Source organism: Cetorhinus maximus, chromosome 4, assembly GCF_964194155.1.
Source record: "Cetorhinus maximus chromosome 4, sCetMax3.hap1.1, whole genome shotgun sequence".
NCBI classification, from domain to species: Eukaryota; Metazoa; Chordata; class Chondrichthyes; order Lamniformes; family Cetorhinidae; genus Cetorhinus; species Cetorhinus maximus.
Window position 1 is genome coordinate 138,142,190 of NC_135882.1, and position 24,920 is coordinate 138,167,109.

Genomic DNA, 24,920 nt, shown 5'->3' on the forward strand with positions numbered 1-24,920 from the left:
TCTTGGCTTTGGTGACAATAATATAAGCTTAAAGATAATTAAGGACATATCAACAATGACTTATATTTAGATAGCACATTTAATGTATTTAAATGTTCCATGGCACTTCATAAGGGACATTATAAAACAACCTAGCCATGAGGGATTTTAGGTTAGATGACCAAATGCTTGGTCAAAGGTGTAGGTTTTAAGTAATGTCTTGAAAGAGGAAAGCAAGGTAGAGGTGGAGAAGTACACGGAGGGAATTCAGAGTTTGGGGCTTAGGCAACTGAAGAATGGCTACAAAGCATAACAAAGACTGGATATTAAATTGAAGAAAAGCTATTCTGAGAGCTGTGAACAGGCTTTGTCAAAATAAAATGGACAATAATACTGGCAAACAATTATGCACAACAGAAATGGAAAATATTTTAAATAGTGCTCAGAGTCCAGGAAAAACATTAAGAACAGAATATTAATGACACACCATGCTGAATAACAACATTAGGGGGGAAAAAAAATCAAAGCTAAGGAAATAGGCATACACAAACTGAATGGAGATTGGGGAGAACATGATAAGGGAGAAGAAGAGGAGATTAAACAAAAAGTCAAAAGAACAAGGGAACTATGAAATTAAATCATCAAGGAACATAAAATAGTAAAATATTCTACAGGGGCATAAAAAAGTCAGAATGGGATTGGGGCTATGAAGGGATGGATGGGATAAAATGCCATGCAAAATGGCAGAAATATTAAGTGATTAGTTTGCTTTAGTGTTTACCAGGGAGGCAGGGTAGGTGGACATTGAAAATGAGATTAGAAATAATATAACCACATACAATAGAAAAAGAAATAATCATCAACCTCAAAGTGGATAAAACCCCTGGTCTGGACAGGTTGTTACTGACTATTTTAAAATAATCTAGGGAAGAGATAGCAGAGGCACTGTTACACATTTAATGATCAATTAGAAAGTGGTGTAGTGCCACAAGGCTGGTGGATAGCTAACATTAATACTCATACTTAAGCAACACAGAACATATCCAAGGAGCTATAGGGCCAACAAACAAGGTCAGAACTTGCTGAGTCAGGAGGCCAATAGCAAATGGCCAGCTAACTGGCTGCAAAACAAAGCTGAAAATAGGGGTAAAGGATAGCTGTTCAGAATGGCAGGTGGTGGAAAGTGGAGCCCCACAAGGATCAGAGATGGGGCCACTGTTGTTCACAATTTATATTAACTATTTAGACTCTGGAATCAAAAACTTATTTCTAAATTGTGGCCGAGCCCAAATTTGGAGAGAGTGGCTTGTGGGGTGGGGGAAGCATAGTCATTGCTGAGGAGGAATGCAACTCACTACAAAGCATTAATAAACTTTCAGAATGAGAATAAAATTGGCAAATGAGTTTCAATACAGGTAAGTGTGAAATATTACATTTTGGAAATAGGAATATGATCACATATTACTTAGAAAATAGGAATTTAAATGTGGTAGAGCAAACAGATCAGGGAATGCTAATTCACAAAACAAAAATACCAGTTCAGGTTAATAAGGTCATTAAAAACAAGTATGAAGGTCAATTTCTACAGGAATAAAAGAGGTAGAGAAATTATGCTTAATTTGTATTGAAGCTTGGTTAGACCATACTTGACATACGATATACAGTTTTGGTCTCCATATTATAGAAACAAAGGAACTGGAAAGGGTGCAAAAATGATTTACAAGGATGATATCAGAAATGAGATGTTATACCCATCAAGAAAGAACAAACAGGCTGGCTCTCTTCCCTTGAGAGAGAAAGCTGAGGGGTTTTAGAATTATGAAAAGCTTTGATAGAGCAGCCACAGAGTGTGTTTCCACTTGAGAGGAAGAGCAAAAAAGGCCATCAAATAGGGAATTCAGAAAAAAAAACTGCTTTATGCAGGGAAGTGACAAGAGTATGAAACTCTTTACCATGGAGTGGCTGAAGTGAATAGTACAGAAGCATTTAAGGGGAGGCATTTGAAGGAGAAGGGAATAGAGGGTTATATACTGATAGAGCTGGATAAGGAAAAGCAAGAGAAGGTTTGAGTGGAGTATAAATGCCGGCATGGACTGCTTGGGTTGAATGCGAAATTTGTGCGCTGTATATTCTATTTGACCCTATGTAAAGCAAGGCTACAGTGTTCTGCCATACTAGCCACTTGTGAATTCCATGTTTCACACATCGGGTTGGTGAGAGAATTTCTTCCAACTTGCCCCTTCCAGCTACTAGTGATAATCCTGACTTTATGCCTGCTCCTTCTTACCAATGTTAAATGTCTGTTGGGGACCGTTATTGTTTTAAAAAAAACTGAACACCCAGCAATTAACCGACAGAACTACACCACAAGACTTCACATTTTTTAAACAAAACCAAACCTTAATCGTTTTGATATTCAATAAAGCAATATTAACACTGTAGCATATAAAATCTTATGCTATAAACTCAGTTCTTCTGTTTTACTTCCTCCGGAGTTCCCTCATCTTACAAAATCTTGAAGGTTCATTCACTTTTCCTGGAGTCATCCAAAAGGTATGCCATAGCCCTCCAGAATTTACTTGAATTCTCTTTAGAATTTCTCTCATCTATTGGAGTTCTTCCATTAGCTTTTTGGCTATGTGATTCTCTACCTTTCTCTTTACAGATCTCATGACTGTGGACACCTCAGCTTCTTGTTCAGGTTGCCAGCAGATATCCAACTTCCCAAATTTCCAAGCTGACTCTGCTAACTGCTTTCTGCTTCAAGGCTCTGACGACCGCTGAAGATTTCTTCCAATAGCTGCAAACTAGAGCAAATCTTCCAGATAAATTAAACAAAAGACCCTTCTGATCAAGGCTCCATCCTGAATCACCATCACCATGGCAACATGGCATGCTTTGGGATGATTCAACCAGAAATGCAAATGAATTATCTTACCTTCAACATAATTCTTTGATTCTGCAACCCATATGAATAATTTATATTGGCAAGAGAGTTTCCACCTTTGTTTCCAAGAATTGCTAGCTTTTCACTTTGAGATAACAATGGACACCTTAGATCCACCCAGGGGTCCACAAATGAGTCACCCATTATTTAAGTTTTTTTTTACCCACTATCAACACTGTCAACCTTGTAAGATAAACACAGGTTAATTAAACATAAGCTTGTTTGAATTGCATTCACTTGAGCTGCCTACCAATTCCTTAACCAAATGCCTCCATTTTAAAGCTGAAACTTTAATTCCTAAAACTAAGTTATACTCTAAAACATATGAATCATGAACTAAAAATATTTGCAACACCAATCTGCCAACCAGTGCAAACAATATTTCACTGCTCAACTTCAAAGCCTCTTACAAACCTCAATTAGGTCCCTTTAACTGCATTCATGAAGAAAATTTTTCAAGCACTTCATTAACTGTGACCTCTCATTCATTCTATTGTCTCACCAATCTTCAGGTGCATCCGTAACATCATTGTTACAATTGGCCTAGATGTGTCCACTACACTTCATTGTAATTAGTCACTGCCTTACTGTTTTCTACTTGGTTTAATTATCTTCTTTGCTTATCTGAATTTTTCCCAATTTTAAATTAAATCGCAAGTTTATAGCAAGTTAATACACAGGGAAAACAATAGGTTAATTTTAACTGCCCTTTCTAACTCCACACCAAGTTTCTAAACATTCATAATCGTGAATAATTGATGCATGAGTCAAACTTTAACAATTTTAACAGGACAGAACTGAGATTCCAACACAGCAGACTAAGCAAACTACCCATTACAATTAGAAAAGCCAAGTTCAGATTTGTACAGCATTTACAACTTTTAAATGAGATTAAGTTACATAAATGATGGATAGTTGGAAGTGATTGCTTGACATAATTTGATCTAGTGGTGCAGATGTTTTATATGGAAAACAAGAATGCGGTACAGGATGCAGTCTTGAGGGGTTTAGATGCTAACCATATATAGAATAAGAGACACTCAAAACTAAGCAACTGCTAGATTCAGATAATTTGTATAGATAACAGCTGATAATCAAGAGAAGGTTACAGGCTAGAACCTAATCAAGGAGTTTAGATGGTTTGAATACAGATACAATTATCCGTTACTTCATCAATCAAAACAAACTGCAATGCTGGTGCTGGAAAAGCACTTACATTCTCCTAATGTGTACAGGAGGATCCTAAATCATTAATCTCATTTCAAACTCAACACTGGGCAAACCTCTTGCTCTGATAAAAACAATGCGGACAGTCATTTTTGCAAACAGACAGTATTTTACAATTTACTTTCATGAAACATTTTTGTCACAAAAACCTTCATTGTATCCCCTTTCCAGTGAAATATACTATTTTTCTGGCTATCATAACTCTAACCTCTCATTCTTAGTGTTATTCTAATGAATCAAAGGTTGTCCAGTTACAGTTTTGCCTGCCAAAGGGCTACCTTTAAAGAAGGGATAGTTCAGTCACAGTCAAGGTATATTTCCACAAAGAGAAAAGATATGGCAAACGAGTCCAGAGCTACCTGAATGACAAAAGAGGTAGAGATTAAGAAGGTGTGCTTATGACAAATGTCAGGTGGATAATACAACCAAGAACCTGGCTGGATATAGAAGGTTCAGAAGGAAACTGAAAAAGCAAATATGAGAATCCCAGGACATGAGAGGAGACTGGCAGCTAACATAAAAGGGAGCCCAAAGGTTTTCAAATGGCATATCAATAGTAAAAAGGCTGGTAAGAGGAGGAGGGGTGGGGCTGATTAGGAACTGAAAATGGGATTTGCAAATGGAAAGCAGGTGGTGGTGGTGGTGGTTTGGGGGGTGGGGGGGCATGGCTGAGGTATTAAATTAATACCTTGCATCTGTCTTTACGTCTTTACCAATGAAGATGCTGCTGCGCATGTCATGGTGAAAGAGAAGGTTAATTCAGATACTTGAAAGTTTGTCTGCCCGTAGAAGTTGATAAAGCACCAGGACTGGACACAATGCATCCAAGAATACGAAGGGAAATGAAGGTGGAAATTGTGGAGGCGCTGGCCATAATTTTGCAGTTTTTATTTGACTAAGGTGTGGTGCCAGAGGGCTAGAGAATTGCAAACATTATACACTTGTTCAAAAAGGATGTAAAAATAAGCCCAGCAACTATCAGCCCGTCAGTTTAACCTCAGTGTTGGGAAGCATCTAGAAACAATAATTCAGGACAAAATTAATAGACACTTCAGCAAATTAAGTTATATTACTTAAGGAAAGCTAGCATGTACTTGAGGGCGAATTGTGTTTAACTTTTTTGGTGGAGATAACAGGGTTGATGAGATTGATGCACTGTACAGGGACTTCCAAAAGGCGTTTGAGATAGTGTCGCAAAACAGGCTTGTGGGTGGAGTTAGAGCTCATGGAGTCAACAGTAGCACCATGGATACAAATTGGCTGAGTGACAAGAAACAGAATAGTGGTTAATGGATATTTTCCAAACAGGAGGAAGGTTTATTGCATATTCCGAAGGGTTAGTGTTCGAACCTCTGCTCTGATATATATTAATGACATAGACTTGTGTACAGGGCACAATTTCAAAATTTGCACAGATGATACGAAACGTGGAAGTATTGTGAACTGTGCGGAGGATAGTGAAAAACTTCAGAAAAGGTCACAGACAGGTTCGGGGGCAGACAAATAAATGAAATTCAATGCAGGGAAGTGTGAAGTGATTCACTTTGGTAGAAAGAACGCAGAGAAACAATATAAAATAAAGGATACAACTCCAAAGGGGTGCGAGAGCAGAGGGACTTGGGTGCATATCTGCATAAGTCATTGAAGGTTGCAGGGCAGTTTCAGAACACAGTTAATACAACATGCAGCATCCTTGGCTTTACCAATAGGAGCATAAAGTATAAAAGCAAGGAAGTTACATTATACTTGCGTAGGACACTGGTTTGGCCTCAATTGGAGTACTGCGTCCAGTGCAACTTTAGAAATGATGTGAAGCCATTAGAGAGTGTGCAGAAAATATTCATTAGAATGGTTCCAGGGATGAGGGTTCACAAGAACGGTTCCAGGGAATAGGAACTTCAGTTAAGTAGATAGACTAGAGAAGTTGGGACTGTTTTCCTTGAAGAGGTCAAGTGGAAATTGATAGGGGTATTCAAAATCATGAAGGGTCTGGACAGAGTAGATAGAGAGAAACTGTTCCCACTTGCGAAAGGACTAAGAACCAGATGGAACAGATTTAAAGTAACTGGCAATAGAAGTAATGGCAACACAAGGAAAAATCTTTTCATTTAGCAAGTAGTTAGGATCTAGAATGCACTGCCTGACACTGGTGGAGGCAAGTTCAATCAAGACATTCAAGGAGGAACTGGATTATTATCTAAAAAGGAAATGTGCAGAGCTCCAGAGAGAAGGCAAGGGAGTGGCACTAGTGAATTGTATTTTCAGAGAGAAAGCACAGACATGACATGCCAAATGGACTCCTCCTATGCTGTAACAATTCTGCAATTCTGAGAATCTTAACCATGTACACAGCCATTAGATTTCTACAAAGGGGTACAGAGTGCTGCACTATATTATCACTGTTGTTTTACTCTGTTCTTTTTGGTATCGCCATGGCCAGCTTTGCCCCGTAATTTTTTTCAATTTTTTTAAAATAAAGCTATTCATGCACTTATCTAGGTAACTGAGGACAGAGAAATCAAAAAAGGAATCTCATTTTAAATGCACTGCAAACTTTACACTGAGATTCTAATTATTCAGCACTGAATCTCAATTACATATCAAGCAACTATTTTCACAGGATGGACTCTGCATTCCACCGCAGCAATGCACACCAAGCTGTGGAAACCATAGCTTTCTTGCTATAATTAGAAAGCAAGTTCAGATTTATGTATCATCCACAACATTTAGAAGAATTACTACATCAATATTAGGTAACTAAAAGCAAGTAATTACTTCAAAATCATAACCCAGGTACTCGCCCAATTTATCTAAATGGTTCCAGATCACCCATGCTGGCTCAGTTTTATCCTTGTGAAGGAAAGCTCCTGACTGTGCTGCTCCATTCACCTGCCTATAGCATGTCTGTTGATTGCCCAGGGCATAACAGTGGTGGAGCACTTCTTTCTCTCTCAAAAAAATTGCCCAAGCAATTTTTTTTGTTGCCACCAGGTATTTGAAGGATATCAAACCCAAAATGCTATTGTCAAGCTGGCAGGTGACAGTGCCAACTAGGGGCTAGATTTCTCACACATTGAGTACGGGCAAATGGAGAATTTAACCCAAATTAGACAGAATGAGGAGAATTTGATGGTTCCCCGCTGATGGGTTTACAGGCAAGGGGACCCATAAAATTCCTTGGGTGGCTTTCCCACCACCCTTCTTTCCCCAACAGCCTTTCCACAATTTTAAATGGAGTAGGCGATGCCTAGGACAGTGTGCTTACCCCCACCCCAGTTGAAGGCCTTAAATGGCTATGTATTGGTCACTTAAGAGCAGCTTCCAGCCCAGCCTCAATTTTGAGGCTGAGGGTAGACAGTGACAGGGGGTGAACCTGACAAGTCACCTTGCTCAGCTGGGATGGGGATTGGGTGGGGTGGGGGGGTTTGGAGGGTAAAGAGTCACCTCCCTCAAGGACCCCTTTCCACATCAGGCAGGCCTCACCAACTTACTTTAAGGTCTGTACTCTGTGGGTGCTTCCCCCCCCCACCTCCAGCCTTTCCATCAAGACCGCAACCCCACCATGAGACTCCCTGTACTTACTGGGGCTGGACTCCGGGACATGGAATCTGGGGATTGCTTCAGTCACTACTGCCAGCCAATCAGACTGGCTGGCAGCTCTGAGACAGGACTTCTGCCCAAGTGAGGGAGCATTAAATTGCTGTGGGTCTGCTGTGATCATTGGGAATTTGTTCTCCACTTACTCTTCAGATGGCAGGTTGGGAACATAAGAAACAGGAGGAATAGGCCATTCAGCCCTTTGAGTCCACTCTACTATTCAATGAGATCATGACTTACCTTCTACTTCAACACCATTTTCCTGCACTATCCCCATTTCCCTTATTGTTTTTAATATGTAGAAATCTATTAATCTGTCTTGAACAAACTCAATGATTAAGCCTCCAAAGCAGTCTAGGGTAGAGAATTCCAAAGATTCACTACCCAAGTGAAGAAGTTCCTCTTCATCTTAGTCCTAAATGGCCTGCTGTTTATTCTGAGACTGAGTCCCCTGCTTCTAGACCCCCCAGCCAAGGGAAACATCCTGTTGAGCCCTGCAAGAATTTTGTATATTTGAATGAGATCGCCTCATTCTTTTAAACTCTAAGGCCAAATCTATTTAATCTTTCCTCATCGGACAATCCCTCCATCCCAGGAATTAATTTAGTGAACCTTCGTTGCACTCTCTCCTTGGCAAGTACATCTTTCCTTACTCAAGGAGACCAAAACTGCACATAATACTGCAGGTGTGGTGTCAAGGCTCTATATAATTGCAGCAGTAAGACATTTTCCTCCTATACTCAAATCCTCTTGTAATAAAGGCCAACATACCTTTTGCCTTCTAATTGCTTGCTGTACTTGCATGTTAGCTTTCAGTGACTCAGGAACAAGGACACACAAATCCCTTTGAATTTCAACACTTGCCAGCCTTTCAGCATTTAAGAAATACTCTACTTCTGCTTTTTCTACCAAATTGGGTAACCTCACATTTCTCCACATGGTATTTCATCTACCAATTTTTTGTCCACTCGCTTAGCCTCTCCAAATCCCCTTGAAGTGTCTTTGCATCCTCCTCTCAACTCTCACATCCACCTAGTTTTCTGTCATCTATAAACATGGTAATATTACATTTAATCCCCATAAAATCATTGACAGCGATTGAGAATAGCTGGGGGCCAAGCACTGATCCTTGCGGTACCCCACTAGTCGCTGCCTGCCAACCTGAAAATGACCCATTTATTGTTACTGTTTTCTATTTGTTAATCAGTTTTCAATCCATGCCAGTATATTACCCCCAATCCCATGTGCTCTAATTTTTTTTTTTAATTCATTCATGGGATGTGGGAATCCACATTTATTGCCCATCCCTATCTGCCCTTGTTCAGAGGGCATTTAAGAGTCAACCACATTGCTGTGAGTCTGGAGTCATAAGTTAGGTGAGGACGACAGATTTCCTTCCCTAAAGGGCATTAGTGAACCAAATGGGTTTTTAAAACAATTGACAGTAGTTTCATGGTTATCATTAGACTTTTAATTCCAGATTTTTATTGAATTCAAATTCCACCATCTGCCATGGAGAGATTTGAACCCAGGACTCCAGGGCATTACCCTGGGTTTCTGGATTACTAGTCCAGCAACAATACCACTAAGCCATCGGCTACCCCTAACCTCTTGTGTGGGACGTTATGAAAAGCTCTCTGGAAATCTGAATTTACCACATCCACTGGTTCCCCCTTATCTATTCTGTGAGCTACATCCTGAAAAAACTCCAAAAGGCTGGTCAGACATGATTTCCCTTTCATAAATCCACAGTGGCTTTGCCTAATCCTGCCATTATTTTCTAAGTGTCCTGTTATCACACCTTTTATTATAGATGCTAGCATTTTCCCAACTACTAATGCCAGGCTAACAGATCTATAGTTCAGTTTATTCTCTTCCTTCCATTCTTAAATAGTGAGGTAACATTTGCCAGCTTCTAATCTGCAGGAACCATTCCAGAGTCTATAGAATTTTGAAAGATGACCATGAATAGATCTACTTTCTCTGCAACCACCTCTTTCAACACTCTGGGCTGTAGATCATCAGGTCCAGGAGATTTACCTACTTTAAGTCCCATTAATTTCTCATTTTACAAATGTTAATATTTTGCAGTTCCTCATTTACACTAGTCCCTTGATTCTCCATTATTTCTGGGAGGTTTTGTAATATTTTCCTCCTTGAAGACAGACAAAGTATTTGTTAAGTTTCTTTGCCATTTCCTTATTCCCCATAATAAATGGTTCCTTTTTACATAGCTTTTACTATCCGCTTTTATGTTTCTCACTAGTTTATACTCATTGTATTTCCACTTCTTAAATTTTTTTTGGTCCTCCTTCACAGAATTTTAAAATGCTCCCAATTCTCAGACTTAACATTTTTTAACAACTTTTACTCAGACTCAGGTGTTTATAGCACAGGAGGCCATTCAGCCCATTGTGTCCGCACCAGTCAAAGATCGGACAACACTAGTCCCATTGTCCAGCACTTGACCCATAACCCTGGAGGCTATGGTAGCGCAAGTGAACATCTAAATACTTAAATGTTATGAGTGTTTCTGGCTCAACCACCCTTTCAGGCAGAGAGTTCCAGACTCCCGTGGTTCACTCCTCTGGGTGAAAAAAATTTCTCCTCCGCTCCCCTCTTAGCCTTTCTACCTCTTACTTTAAATCTATACTCCCTGGTATTGACCCCTCTACTAATGGAAAAAGTGCCTTCCTATCCAACTTATGCTCCACAATCTTACACACCTCTATCAGGTCCCCTCTCAACTTTCATCGCTCCGAAGAAAACAACCCCAGCCTATCCAATCTTTCCTCATAGCTCAGACCCTCCAGCATCCTGGTAAATCTCCTCTGCACCCTCTCCAGTGCAATCACATCCTTCTTAAAATGTGGTGGCCAGAACTGCATGCAGTACTTCAGTTGTGGCACAACCAGCGTTTTATACAGTTTCAGCATAACCTCCCTGCTTACCATCACCCTCTGTTTCCTGCCTCTCAGCCAATTTTGGATCCAACGTGCCACTTTGCCTTGGATCCCATGGGCTCTTACTTTCTTCAACAGTCTGCCATGAGGGACCTTATCAAAAGCCTTGCTAAAGTCCACGTAGACCACATCAAATGCATTACCCTCATCAACACTCCTGAGTATAGCCACATCAGGGTCAGGGCATCAGCGTGGAGGGCCAAGGGTAGCTGGCAGCCACAGCTATGACCCCCTGGTACCCTTATTTTCAGAGAGACGGGGTGAGGTAAATTGAAGGAGACCCTGCTGATCACTCCAGCCTGCTACTGTGAGACCGCCTCCAGTTGCGTCTGCTGCCAGGAATATCCCATTGGCACCAATTTGTCCCTTATTTGGTACTTAATTAGCTAATCTGGCAAGATTGCTGAGGCAGGAACACAGAGCTGACCCAGCATGAGATTTTGCTTCTGGTCCCACCTTCAAACCCATCTCCACAGGACCAGAAAGATTCCATCCACATAATGTAGGGTGTGCTGGTAATATTATCTTTGATGACTTAGAGGATCTATCATATGTTGCTATAAATGTTCCATTAAAGCAAAAATGAAGATTCTACATCTCCAAACTCGAGTCACACTCATCTTTGATACCTATCGTGTGCCACAGTACTGGACCAGGTCAAATTGTGCTTACCTGTGAATCTGCCCATTCTTATGCAGGTAATCCAGTCCCTCCAGTACTTCTTTCAGAATTGTGGCTATAACTGCCTCCTCCAAAACACCATTCTTGTGATCCCCCCTCGCTACTACATGTTTAATGATATCGAGCACAGATCCTGGAATGGAGAGAAAAGGCATTAAGGCAAAGTACCATTTGTTTAAATTCTTCAATCAATAAATTGGCCCAATTCTAAAATATTTGTGAAGCAAAAATTATCTTTTGTTTTTTGCCATCACAGTTAGTAACTGGGTTACATTACCCACAAGCAATTCTCCTAGCTTCAAAAAGACAGACCAATAGCAACCTTGGCTTTGTTAAGTGGCTAAATGGTCAATGTTGGGAACAAAATATTCCAGGATGCTTAGCTTTTAGAAGAGATAGGGTGAGGGGTAGCACTGAAAATGAAGGATGGGATAAAGACAGTGGAAAAAATCTTAGCTCTGAAAATCAGCAAGTACAGTTTTTATGGAGCTAAGAAACAGCAAAGGGCGGAAAACATCAGTGGAAGTTGTTTATAGGCCCCCAACAGTATTTGTAATGTAGGGTAGAGTACAAATCAGGAAATTACACTCAAAACAGTCCAGAAATAATGGGGAACCAAAGGTCCAGTGAGAAGGGGAAACTTAAAGAAATCAGTACAAGCAAACAAATAGTATTAGAAAAATTAATGGGATTAGTTGGCAACAAATCCCCCTGACAACTGCATCCTTGTGTTTTTTTTTCAAAAAAACAACTTAGTACTACATAGGATATATGGCACAGAAACAGGCTATTCAGCCCAACCAGTCCATACAAACAATTACACTCCACTCAAGCTTTCTACCATCTTTCACAGAATTGTTACAGTACAGAAGGTGGTCATTCAACCTGCAGGTCTGCGCTGGCTCTCCAAAGGAACGATTCACCTAGTGCCATTCCCCCACCTTCTCCATATAGCCCTGCCCATTCTTTCTTGTCAGACAGTAATCCAATTCCCCCTTGAATGCCTTGATTGAACCAGTCTCCATCATACTCAGGCAGCACATTCAAGATCCAGCTGCGTGAAAAAAAGTTTCTCATGTCTCCTTTGCTTCTTTTGCCAATTACCTTAAATCTGTGCCCTCTTGTTCTTGATCCTTCTAACAATGGCAAAGGTTTCTCCCTATTTACAGGGTCCAGATTCCTCATGATTTTGAGTATCTCTATCAAACCTCCTCAACCTTCTCTTCTCCAAGAGAAACAGTCCCAACTTCTTGAGTCTATGCAACTGAAGTTCCTCATCCCTCGAGCTGCCTTTCCTTTAAATTTGAAACCACACAACTTCCTTCACAAGCCATGGAGGGTCCATTCTTCTCGTAGAGTCTTCCTTTCTCAGTGGTGGTATTTAAGAGCAGTCTATACAAATAGGAGTCACAAATATAAGACAGTCACTGATAAATTCGATCAGAAATTCAGGAGAAACCTATTTATCCAAGGAGTAGTTTGCTTGTGTAACTTACTATCATATGGAGTAGTTGAGGCAAATAGCATTGATGCACTTAAAGGGAAACTAGATAAGCACACCTTATCTAAATCTATTGTCGTGGCCCTCTATTCCCTACTCTCACAAAATGCTTACCCTGTTTCCTCTTAACTACATCTATGCTATTCACTTCAACCACTCTGTGCCGGCAAGTTCCATATTCTCACCACTCTGGGTAAGGAAGTTTCTTCTAAATTCCCTATTGGATTTCTTGGCAACCACCTTATATTGATGGCTCCAGCTATGGTCCTCCTGACAAGAGAAAAAATTCTCCGTCTCCACACTATCAAAACCTTCATAATTTTAAAAGCATCTATTAGGTCACCTAGGGTAGGAAGATCAGTAAGGTCGCACAGAGAGGGAGGCTTCGCCTGAGTGAGTGTACAATTGGGAATTTGTTTCAAAGTGGGAATTCGGTGCATTGGGGAAAAGAGGTGCTTTAGGTAAGGTTTAATGCAAGTAGTAAAGTGTGCTGAGTGGGAAGTTCAGTGAGGGACGGGGAGGAGATGCTTTTCCTTCCGCTCTTTCAGCCTCCAATATTTGATTTCTATTTTTGTGCAGAGAATGAGCAGGTAAATCAGTAACTGGTACTATTAGAAACTAGGTTTTATCAGTATTGTAAGTACTGTGTTGTTTTATGAGTATTTTAACACCTGGAATGGGTAGGTTGTCTTATGAGAAAAAGTTGGACAGGCTGAGCTGTATCCCGCTGGAATTTAGAAGAGTAAGATTTGACTTGATTGAAACATAAGATCCTGAGGGGTCTTGATGTGGAGCGGATGTTTCCTCTTGTCGGAGAATCTAGAACTCAGGGTCACAGTTTAAAAATGAGTCGCCCATTTAAAACGGAGATGAGGCAAAATTGTTTCTGAGGGTCGTGAGTCCTTGGAATACTTCCTGAAAAGGTGGTGAAAGCAGTCTTTGAATATTTTTAAGGCAGAGCTAGGCAGATTCTTGGTAAGCAAGGGGATGATAGGTTATCAGGAGTAGGCAGGATGCAGATTTGAGGTTACTCAAATGATTTTATTGAATGGTGGAACAGGTTCAAGGGGCCGAATGGCCTGCTCCTGCTCCTTGTTCGTATCATTAGAGATTTCACGAAGTAGTCAGCCTGTCCTTTTGCTACTTGCCCCAAACTCAGGTCAGTGTCCCATGATCAGGGTTACAAGCCATGGCCAATAGAGAACAGAAAATTTTCAGTGGTGATGGCGGAGAGCTAGAACAACAAGGGACAACAGTTGCTTACGTGCAGAGGATGCTTTGGGAAGGGGACTCATTTCCTTTAAGCACACAGTCATCGGGAAACCATCTCATGTATTCTTTTCCCTAGTCTTATTGCTCAATGTTCATGGAAGCTGAAAATGGGAGGCTCTTATGAGCGATTTGAACAGGAAAGCACAGGACATGGGATCTGGAGAAACGAGCAGAGAATCTGCCTTTGATGATCACCACTATAATTAGGTCACCCTCAGCCGCCTCTTTTCAAGAAATCTGTTAATCCTTTCCTGATGACGGATACCAAGTATTTCTGGTATCACCCTTGTAAATCTTCCTTGCACCCTCTCCAGTGCCTTTATATCCTTTTTATAATTTGGTGAACAGAACCGCACATAGTAGTCGAAATGTGGTCAGACTACAGTTTGATACAAGTTTAACATAACTTCTCTATCTTTCAATTCTATCCTTCTAGAAGGAAAGCCTAGTTCTTGGTTTGTTTTTCAACAGCTTTGCTAATGTGTGGCACAACTTCCAGTGATTGGTGTATTTGTACTCCGACATCTTTGTTCTCTACCACACCAAGGCTTGTATCTCCCAAGTAATTAGTGATGTCCCATTCTTCCAAACAAATGTACTCCCTTATGTTGCATTAAACTTCATTTGACAAATTAACATTTGCAGAATGGGTATATATGTTCTCCTGTAAAATGGTGCAGTCCTCAGTATTAACTATTTGTCTCAACTTGATATCATCCTCAAATTTGGAGACTGTGTTTCTGATTCCAAGCCCAAGCTGTCAATCTAAATTGGTCCCAGCACTGATCCTTGTGAGAAAACTTCTGTTTGAAAGGGATTCGAGTATAGAATGAAGAACTTTTACTACAATTGTACAGGGCACTGGTGAGGCTACACCTGGAATAGAGAGAGAAGCTTTGGTCTCTTTACCCAAGGAAGGGCATACTCGCCCTAGAAGAAATGCAACGAAATCGGGATGCGAGGAATTGTCTTACACTGAAAGGCTGAGTAGACTAAGCCTATGTTCTCTGAAGTTTAAAAGAATGAGAGATAGTCTAATTGAAACATATAAAATTAAAGGGCATAACAGGGTAGATGCCAAGAAAACATGCTCCCCACAACATCAGAGTCTTAGAATAGGGGGTCACTCATTTAGGACTGAGGCAAGGAGAAATTTCTCCACTCAGAGAAACATAGAAAATGGGAGGAGTAGGCCATTCGGCCCTTCGAGCCTGCTCCACCATTCATTATCATGGCTGATCATCCAACTCAATAACCTGCTCCCACTTTCTCCCCATATCCTTTGACCCCTTTCACCCCAAGAGCTATATCTAACTCCTTCTTGAAAACATGCAATGTTTTGGCCTCAACTGCTTTCTGTGGTAGTGAATTCCATAAGCTCACCACTCTCTGGGTGAAGAAATTTCTCATCTCAGTGGACTGTGAATCTTTGGAATTTTCTAGCCCAAAGTACGGTCAACTGTACTCTTCTCCGCCGATGCTGCCAGACCTGCTGAGTTTTTCCAGGTATTTCTGTTTCTGTTTTTGTTTTGGATTTCCAGCATCCACAGTTTTTTGTTTTTATGACTGCAGATGCTCAGTTGATGTGTATATTCAAGAAACAGGATGATAGATTTTTGGGTACCAAGGGAATTAAGAGCTACAAGGATAGTGAAGGAAGGTGAAGTGCAGGAAGGAAAATGAAGGGTGGGATAAAGACTGAATGGCAGAGCAGGCTTGAAAGACAAATGGCCTACTATTTCTTATGCTCAATTTAGTAAAATAAGGCCAATTAAAGACTAACTGGCTAATTTAGTCACCAATGTGAATAAAGAGAACATTTATAGTGAATTCATTGTATTACATAATATTCCTCAAGGCAGAAAATATCAAAGCACAACACAGTATCTCTGTTTAAAGGCTAAATGCAAGTTTTTTGGCCAATAATTTCTCTGAAGCTTTGACTGGGCCAAGTAAGTGCCGAATTGTAATTTGAATCCCCAGGCACTGTTGTGGGTTGAATTTGTGCAGGATTTAACTTTGGACTTCTGATTATCAATGTTAAGATCTTAAATTAAATAGTCAAAATTTCTGAAAGCTGACTTCTACAGCAACAGTAGGGGAAGGCTCCTCTATTACTTCAAGGATTAGGGAAGCTCTTTTCTGCACTTCATCCCAGCAATCAGGGATGGTTTCTCTATGTGCTACTCCAACACGTGATCAATTGGAACAACCCAACTTGTCATGAAAGTATAATTTTCATAATATTTTTCTGGTTTATTTATGGGGGTAAAGTAAATTTATGGGGGTAAGCATAGTTGGGTCTGTGAGATTTAATTACATTTGGAGTCAAGTAGATTGCAAGCTTTAACTCAAAAGAAGCTAGGTGCTTGACATGCTAATGAATAAACATGGATGCTGGCTTAGCATGTAAGGTGTGAAGAGGATTTGCATTTTTAGATAAATGAAGGGAGATTTGGATTTCAAAGGGATCTGAGTCTGTTTGCAACTAGCCAGATAAGCAAGGCTAAGGAATGTGTTTATTTTTCCCAAAGGTTACTGACAATAAATAGTAGCAACATGGAAGTTTTTATATTGTGGGGAAGATAGTTTCAAAGGCCTATGAAACAATAGAATTTATATATAGAAACATATATAAAAGGAGAATGAAGGGCTGAATGTGAGAAGGCCATTTAAGATCTAACAGAAAAATGCGTAGAGGCCTTAATGAAGCCTCCAGCATTTGTGCTGTCTTAAGAGCTGAAGCTGCAGAAAAGCCATTTGGAATTCGACTGTCCAGGGTATTGTGTTAATTTGGTGGGTCAGTTTAAAATCTATTTTTGGATCATTGCCTTTTAAGTGAGTGTAACTGGGGGTCAGGTAAATTAGGAATTTTAGGAGTTATTATAGAAGTAATTTCTAGTCTTATGTATGCACTTGACATTTTTTCTTTTGTTAATAAATATTTTAATTTAATTTTTAAAAATCTCTGAAAGTCTTGGTGGGCTTATTACTTCTGAATTCAGTGCATGCATCTCATAATACATACAAATTGCAAAACCATTGTGATAGCATGACCAAGTTTCCCTCGTGGATTTGGTCTGCCTGGCACGTCATAATAAACGTCACAAAGTTTGAATAAATCTAGCTCAACAAGAGACAGGAGATTGAAGGTAGAGCCTTCCAGTCTGTAGAAGTGTTAGAACAAACACTCACCACCACTGAGCAACTTCATCACCAACCAAAGTTCATCCTTTACCACAAATGAGGTGTAATATGACACAATGTTCCGGTGATGGCACTGACTCATTGCTTGAATTTCTTTCTGTTGAGAGAATGGGATTTCCATTAGACATTGACAATATTTTCCTAAAGAAGAACCAACTCTCCAAAAATGATACAAAAACAAGTCACCTACTTTGAGGTATTACAAACTTTGTGCGAGAACACATGTTAACAATAAAAACGTTACTATTCCAATCACACCTTTCAACTTACAAACTTGAAAATCAGAAGTTACGGTCCTTAAAATAATATTTTACCATGTTTAACATGATTATTCGAATCCATACATTATGAAACATTTAGTCTTGGGCACACTTTCTGCCTACAATCCTTACTTTTGGTTGTCACCATTTTGTCACACTGTCAACATTTTGATAGGTTAATATTTCTGATGTCAACTGTCACATTGTAGCTGCAGGCTCTGACCAATAGACGGTGCCATGGAATGAGTTTTAAGTCTCTTGGAACTATGCTGTAGGAGGAATTTCTGATGATAGGCCATCAATCTGAAATGCTAACTCTTTCTCTCTCCACTGATGCTTCCAGACCCAAGGAACAATTTTTACAAGAGCAGAAAAGATCAAAATGATTTAATTGAGCTTAAGTTAGGAGGGGTTTGGAAAGCAGAGATTTTAAAAACTGGTTAAAAATGGGTGGTATTTGAACAAGGGGAAGGTGATTAAGGGGTCAGCAAAAGAATTCTACAGCATGAGCCCAGGTGACTGAAGGCACGGTTACTGATGGGTGAAGGGAGACAGAATACATTATGTGTGGAGTCAAAGGAACAAAGAGTTCAAGAGAGATGGGTTGCAGGGCTAGAGGAGATTAGAGAGATAAGGAGAAATTAGTCCATGAAGGGATGTCAACATAGGGTGAGAATTTTAAATTTGAATTGTTGGAGGGCCAGGAGCCAACATAGGCCAGTAAAGGCAGGTGCAACACATGAGTGGGACTTGGGAGGATAGGATACGCAAGCAGTTCCAAGTCCACTGAAGATTACCATGAAAAGAACAGCCATGAAAACAGTGGTCGAATCTGGAGATGTCATAGGAACAAAGTTAGTGGATTTGGACTTCTGAATGTTTAGCTGGGAGAAATTGTAGCTCATTCAATAGACATCAAGGCACTGGAGTGATCAATGTGGAGGCCAAGGGGTAAAGCTGGACACCAGTGTACATATACAAGTACAAGCTGATCTCGTTTGTAGTAGACAAGGGGCAGCACAAACATGAAGAAGAAAAGGTCAAGGATGGATCTTTAGTGGATCTAATACTGTAATAATGTACAGGAAGTAGAAGCCATAGTAGAGATGCCCAGATGAAGGTAATCTTTCAGTTCACTCTTTCACTGAAACTTACAATGCATGATCACAGCATCATGGAGGGCTTTTGAGTTATAGGGTTTCTCTTGATTCAGGTTAACAAGTTCCTATCCCATAACATGCAATGTACAACTGTGAAAATGTCATCTTATCAGTGAGAAATATTCCTATTTTACTCAATTGAGACAAAAAAAGTCCCAGAGTAAATTAATGAGAAATTATGAACATTTAAAAACTTATGAATAAAAATACATAATCCTATAAAGGTGCCGCAATCAGCATCTGGAACAGGAAAATCAGTTAATGTTTGAGTGGACCTCTTGATATAATGAATACCAAAAAAAGGCCAAGACCTGAATAAGTTGTATTTAAATGTTACGGTGGCTTTTACATTCAGTACTGAATGGACCTTATGATATAAATCAATAAAACTCATGAATACATCTTTTTTTCATCTCTATGGCTCTTTCTGATAGCATGCATACCATAAAGATAACATTTCTTGTTCCTCTATCTTCTACAAAACCACATTGAAGAGCTGAAATTTCTGGCTTTATCTTGCTCCTGGCCCATTCATCAGTACTCAAAGAAGGATCTTAGTAATGTGACTCAGACTGATAGTGCAATGGAGTTTATATTCAATTGCTCCAGGCTTTGTAATGAGCACAATAAATATTGATTTACTTAAGTCTTCTGGGATTTATCAATTACAGTAAGGCATTAAGGTGAAACATGAAGAGCCAATGAGCATGTTAGAGTCCCTCGACTTGATGGCAGAGATCTTAGCGTGATAAGTAATCTTTATGCAGCGTAAAAGTTGAGAATACTCTTTTAATCTTAAAATCGCTTAGATCAATCAGACGGGCATGTTCTTTCCCTCAGATTTATTCCATTTGTATAGTGAAAACCTTCCTGGACTATTAGTTGGAGGTTAGAATTTTAATATTAAGATATGCCGATGGCACTGAGCAAAACCTGCAAAAGATTTTGGATGGTGTAGTGAGTGAAAGTGAGAAGGGCTGAGCATAAATTGTAAAAATACAAGTGTCTTGTAGTGTCCAAAAAGAAAAATCGGACCTGAATGTAAGATCACAGTGAAGAATGGAAAGGTCAAACAGGTAGACAAATTTTGTTGCCTAGGAATTATGTTAACATAAAACGGAAAGGGCAACCAAGAAATAAGATGAAGGATTGGAACGGCTAAAGATGCATTTCAAAAATGAAGAAGATATCAACTCAAAATTAGCCACGAAAACAAAGCCGAGAATCCTGGAATGCTACGTCATACCAATTTTGATATATGGAAGTGAGCATGTGAAACAATGCAGATAAGAATTGAGGACACAGTTGTGGTTTTTGAGGCGAATAATGAAGATATCTTGGACATGTCAAAATACCAACGATGTGTTTACAAAACCTGAAGTCAAAAGAACTCTGCTGACCAAGATCAGGAAGAGGCAGTTGGTATTTCTCAGGCATGTAATAAAAATCAAGATTTAGAAAGTCTGATGCTGATGAGAAAGATCAATGGTAAAGGAAGTTGTTCATTATCTCCTTCAATCTTTTTCAAGAACCTTGCAAACCAGATGGATGAACCAAAGATGATCCACACATCTACAACAAGATTAACATGGGAAGTCCATGGTTGCCAATGCCCTCTTACGGGTATGGTACCTGAAGAGAGACCGAATGGACCACTGTATTTTATGCATTTGAGTTTCAGTCTACTTACTATATTTTCTGATTTAATACTTCATTTTAAAAGATATGATTACAACTGTATTCAATAACTAGGGAGACAGGCACATCTTTCGTAAGGAAGATGAGAGTCTCATGCTAAGTGCCAGGGTGAGGAACGCCTCAAATCAGCTTGACAGCATCTTAGAGAGTGGAGGTGGGAAAGAGAGCAGGGAGGATTCAGTTGTTGTGGACCATGTTGGGAACAATGTCATGGGGAAAGGCCAAGCAAGAGGTCTTACATGGAGAGGACCTAAATTAGGATCTCAAGGGTTATAATCTCTGTCTTATTAGCCAAGCTAACTGCAAACTGGTACAGGATAAACAGATTAGGATGGTGAATATGTGGCTGAAAGAGTGGTGTGGGAAAAAAGGGTTCCATTTCATGGGATACTGGCACCTGTATTTGGACGGAAAAGAACTGCACCATTGGGACAGGCGTGAACAAGGGTCAGGACAGCAAAGGATAAGTCAGTCACAAGGAGGTTAAACTAGAAATTGAGGGGTTTGGGGGGGGGTGCAGGAAAGCAGGGAGTACTAATAATGGTTTAAAAATTAAACAAAAGGGAGAGTACAGTAACGTGGAAATGGAAAAAAAGAGGTCTATTTCATTTATGAGTATTCTAGCAGATGCTCGCTAACAAAAGAAAAATATGCAAACGAAGCATTGCTTTAAAAACTTTTTGGGGAGCAATATATGTATGGTTATCAGCTGGCACAATTCTCACCCCAGATCAGACGATTCTGGATTTGATCCCTGTAATGGGAGTGCAACATTCATGTTTAGTACTGAGGCTGTACTGCATTGACAGTGTCAAGATGGTGCTGAGGACTGTCAAAGATGTCACCTTGCAGATGGGATGGGCAGCCAAGCCCACATTTGCTCTCAGATGGACTTAAAAGTTCCCATGGCAGTATTCAAAGAACAGGGAGTTCCACTGTCCCCCTTGTTAAAATTTAGCCCTCAATTAACATTTGTCTCACTGTCGTTTGACACCTTACAGTATGAAAATTGGCTTGTGTTTCCTGGAATTACAACAGGGATATAATATATTCAAAGTGCTGGTACATTTCTGCCATTTTTGAATTAGGTCACTGGAGAAACAACACATCATGTGCCACCACTTAGTGACACCATCAAAAGTTAAGCAAATACCAATTTCAGCCTGCTGGACACCCAACTGCTTAGTGGGAGCACTGCACATCTGTGGTTAAGGTCTTCCATCAATAGCACATTCCTTATAGCAGAGGATATGAGGCTTTATGAACAGGTTGCTGAACACATTCTTGGGACTTCCCTCATATCAGGTCATATCATGCTAACTCAAATATTTACACCAGAGAACAATACCACATTAATGCTACTCTGCATCAGCAAGTGGCAAGTCCACTTTTTTCTGCCCTCTATTTGCTTTCCTTCTTCCTCTCAAAAGGTACAGTACAATGTCATCAACATCAGCACTTAGTGGTCCCTAATCCAAGTGAAAATTCAAGTAGGAGCCCAGGCAGTAAATATCAGCAGGCTATGCAGCTGTGGGAGCCATTACAGCCATATCCAACTCTGTCTTCATGCAATATACACTTTCATTAGATAGTCATTGGGTAATTTTCAAGAATGCACCCTTCCCAAAATTTGGGTGGCTTATTCGCCAGGTTTGTCCCACTTTCAATATTAAAGTTCGGCTTATTTTTGGCAGTTTCTCTCTCAACAAACTAGGCATATGTACATTTCAATTTGAGCTGCAGAAACAAAGATGAAACCAAATGTGTAACTCATATGTACAAACACGAGCAAGAGGCAAACTTCTATATTAAAATAAAATCCAAATAATTCACAGTCTCTCAGGTAACACTCAAGGAATGGTCATAGTGGAGACATTAACCTCATATGTTGATCTTCCTGCTCTTCAATTATAACATCTAATATTTCCTCCCATGCAGGCTGCTCTGCTTAATAATTAATGTTGCTTCCCTCAATTAGTTCTATCCTGCATGATCTTTAATTATAGGCGATGAATAGGAAAAGCATAATGCATGTTCTCTACAGACTCCACTGACTAAATAACCATCAAATTGAGAGACACAATTCAGAGGATAAAATGCCAGCTGTTCTGACAGGCATCTATTAGACAGCTGGTCTCAAATAGAATTTGGAATCTTACGTCCAGCAATTCGCACATAAAATTAAAGAATTTGTATGTCAATATTTAAAAAGTTGGTGGCAATATAAATAGCCAAAACATTAAGTAAACCCGCATATAACACAATGTCCTAAAATCCCAACCAAAGCTCAATGCAAGACGCTGGTTAACATTATAAATATAAACTTAATCAAAATCCCCACCTCCATGTTAACCAGCATCCATAACTGCATGCTCTGTTCACTCCAACCAGTGCAATCCAATAAGCTGATGTTCTTTTCCCCCAGCAGTGACTTCTGCTACCACTCGATTTGAAATCTCTCTATCCTTGGCTGAAAGTGTGCGGGGAGGGGTTTCATGTTTTAACCCCAAATATATAACTCATTTACTACAGGCACAGGGCGTTTGGGGAGGGGTGGGGCAGGGCACTGAAGGTCATGAGGTTCAAATATCTACATAATTATATGAAGTGCACTCATTGGTTTTGACATATGTATTTCATCTCCATCACCTAGCTCAACAGTTCATAAATTTATGGTCTACATTCACTCAGTAGCTGCTTAAACACCAGTGTCTGTACTAATCTTCAGGTATGAAATGCTTTTTTTTCAAAAAAAAATAGTACTATTTAGGTGAGCTACCAGAGGATAGCTAGTGCCAATGGACCTGTATCATAAAATGGGTCAGCATCTTAAGAGTTTCAACAAAAAAAAAGTGGTAATTGCTTCAGGATTCAGCATTGACACAGAACAATTGCTCATCTGATAACTCTCGGAAGCCACATATTACCTTTCCTCATTGCTTAAAATCGAGAAAGAGAAAAACACTAGAAAAATTGACATTAAGAAACAAAATGCAATCTCTGCCATATCTTTAAAGCATTTTTTTTAAAGATAAGAAAAGCTGCAGATGCAATGAGGATCTTTGTTCAGTGTTTAGTTACTTTGAGCCAAGCAAATTAAGGATTTGACAGGTGTCAAAGTAATTCAAGTCAAAATACCTTATGGCAGAAGCAGGGACTTTTCATTCTGCTCAATGTTGATCGAGATTCAGTTAGGAGCTGGAAAATTTTAATGAGCAGAGGTGCCTAAAGGTTTTAATTCAAATTACAATCTCATACTTCATTTAAAGATAAGGGGCTGAATTGGCAAGAAAAGGAAAATGGTTTTCTATTTGGGGACTGAGTACAGCAAACAATCAATTTACAAAAGAACACCACCCATTGTTTTGGTGGAAGCATTGGCTCCCAACAGGAAATGCCCTCAGAGAGATGCTGATAAGCTCCAATTACAGAACTGGTTCTGGCAAAAGAACAAGATCACGAGCTTGATATGAATAAGGAAAGCCATTCAGTTTATTCATTCAGAAAGACCCTGTTGGGTCCAATTGAAATTGTCAGATTTTTGCTTCCATTACACTACATTGAAATCTAAATCCCATCACGTACCATTGTCAAGAATTTCCTGGCATCAAGTTTCAATTTTGCTTTTGCTAGTATATGCACCCCCTTCCTTTGCAAATTGCCACTGAATTTAGAGTTTTTAGGTTAACATTTTCTACACCAACTTATATACTTTTAATAGGGTCTTCTCCCAATCCCCTTGCTCAAGACTGAAAAAATTCATGATTCTCCAGACTTGCCCACTGGAAGATTAGTCTGAGCTTTCTGTACTCACTCTAGGTCTTGAATTCCTTCATTGTGTCTCAGTGATCAAAAATGATACAAGCCAAACATGGTCCAACTTTCTTACCCTATTTTAGCTTTAGGGTTCAGCATTCTTTCAAACCATTCCACACGACTACATACTTCCAAACAAAAATCCTGGTTAACACTAATGCGACTGCTTTTCTTCCAAAGGTATTCTCTCCTTACATGTGTCTTCCTACATCACACAGCTGCATTGAATGAGAGAAGACCATGTGATCTGATGCATTATGGTAGAGGTGGTGGTTTAGCAAGTTGAAGTTGTGGACTAGTTTGCTTCTACTAGCACTGGTGCATGCAACAACAACAACTTCCATTTATATAGCACCTTTAACATAGTAAAAGGTCCTTAGATACTTCATAGGAACAACAAACAAAATTTGACACTGAACCACGCAAGGAAATATTTAACCAAGTTTTTAGTCACCTGGCCTAAGGAGTAGGTTTCATGGAGCACCCAAATGCAGAGAGGTAGACATGTGAAGAGGTTTCGGGAGGGAATTCAAAAGTTTGGAATTCAAGAACCTTGACGACTGAAAGCCTGGCCCACAGTGATTAAAATTTGGGTTATACAAAAAAGGTCAG

General features: G+C 39.7%; 1 protein-coding gene across 3 annotated transcripts in view; it reads right to left on the reverse strand.

Moving 5' to 3' along the window:
- LOC144679935 (serine/threonine-protein kinase OSR1-like) overlaps positions 1-24,920 on the reverse strand; it is a 246,877-nt gene that overhangs the window by 146,077 nt on the left and 75,880 nt on the right. For all 3 annotated transcript variants that reach the window (XR_013576449.1, XM_078540914.1, XM_078540913.1), the window contains exons 3-4: positions 17,363-17,471; positions 11,386-11,527 (exon numbers count right to left, since the gene is read on the reverse strand). Coding sequence is in view for 2 of the 3 variants with exons in the window: in XM_078540914.1 (XP_078397040.1) it covers positions 11,386-11,527; positions 17,363-17,471 (251 nt within the window). In the remaining variant the exon portion in view is untranslated. The remainder of the gene's footprint in view (positions 1-11,385; positions 11,528-17,362; positions 17,472-24,920) is intronic.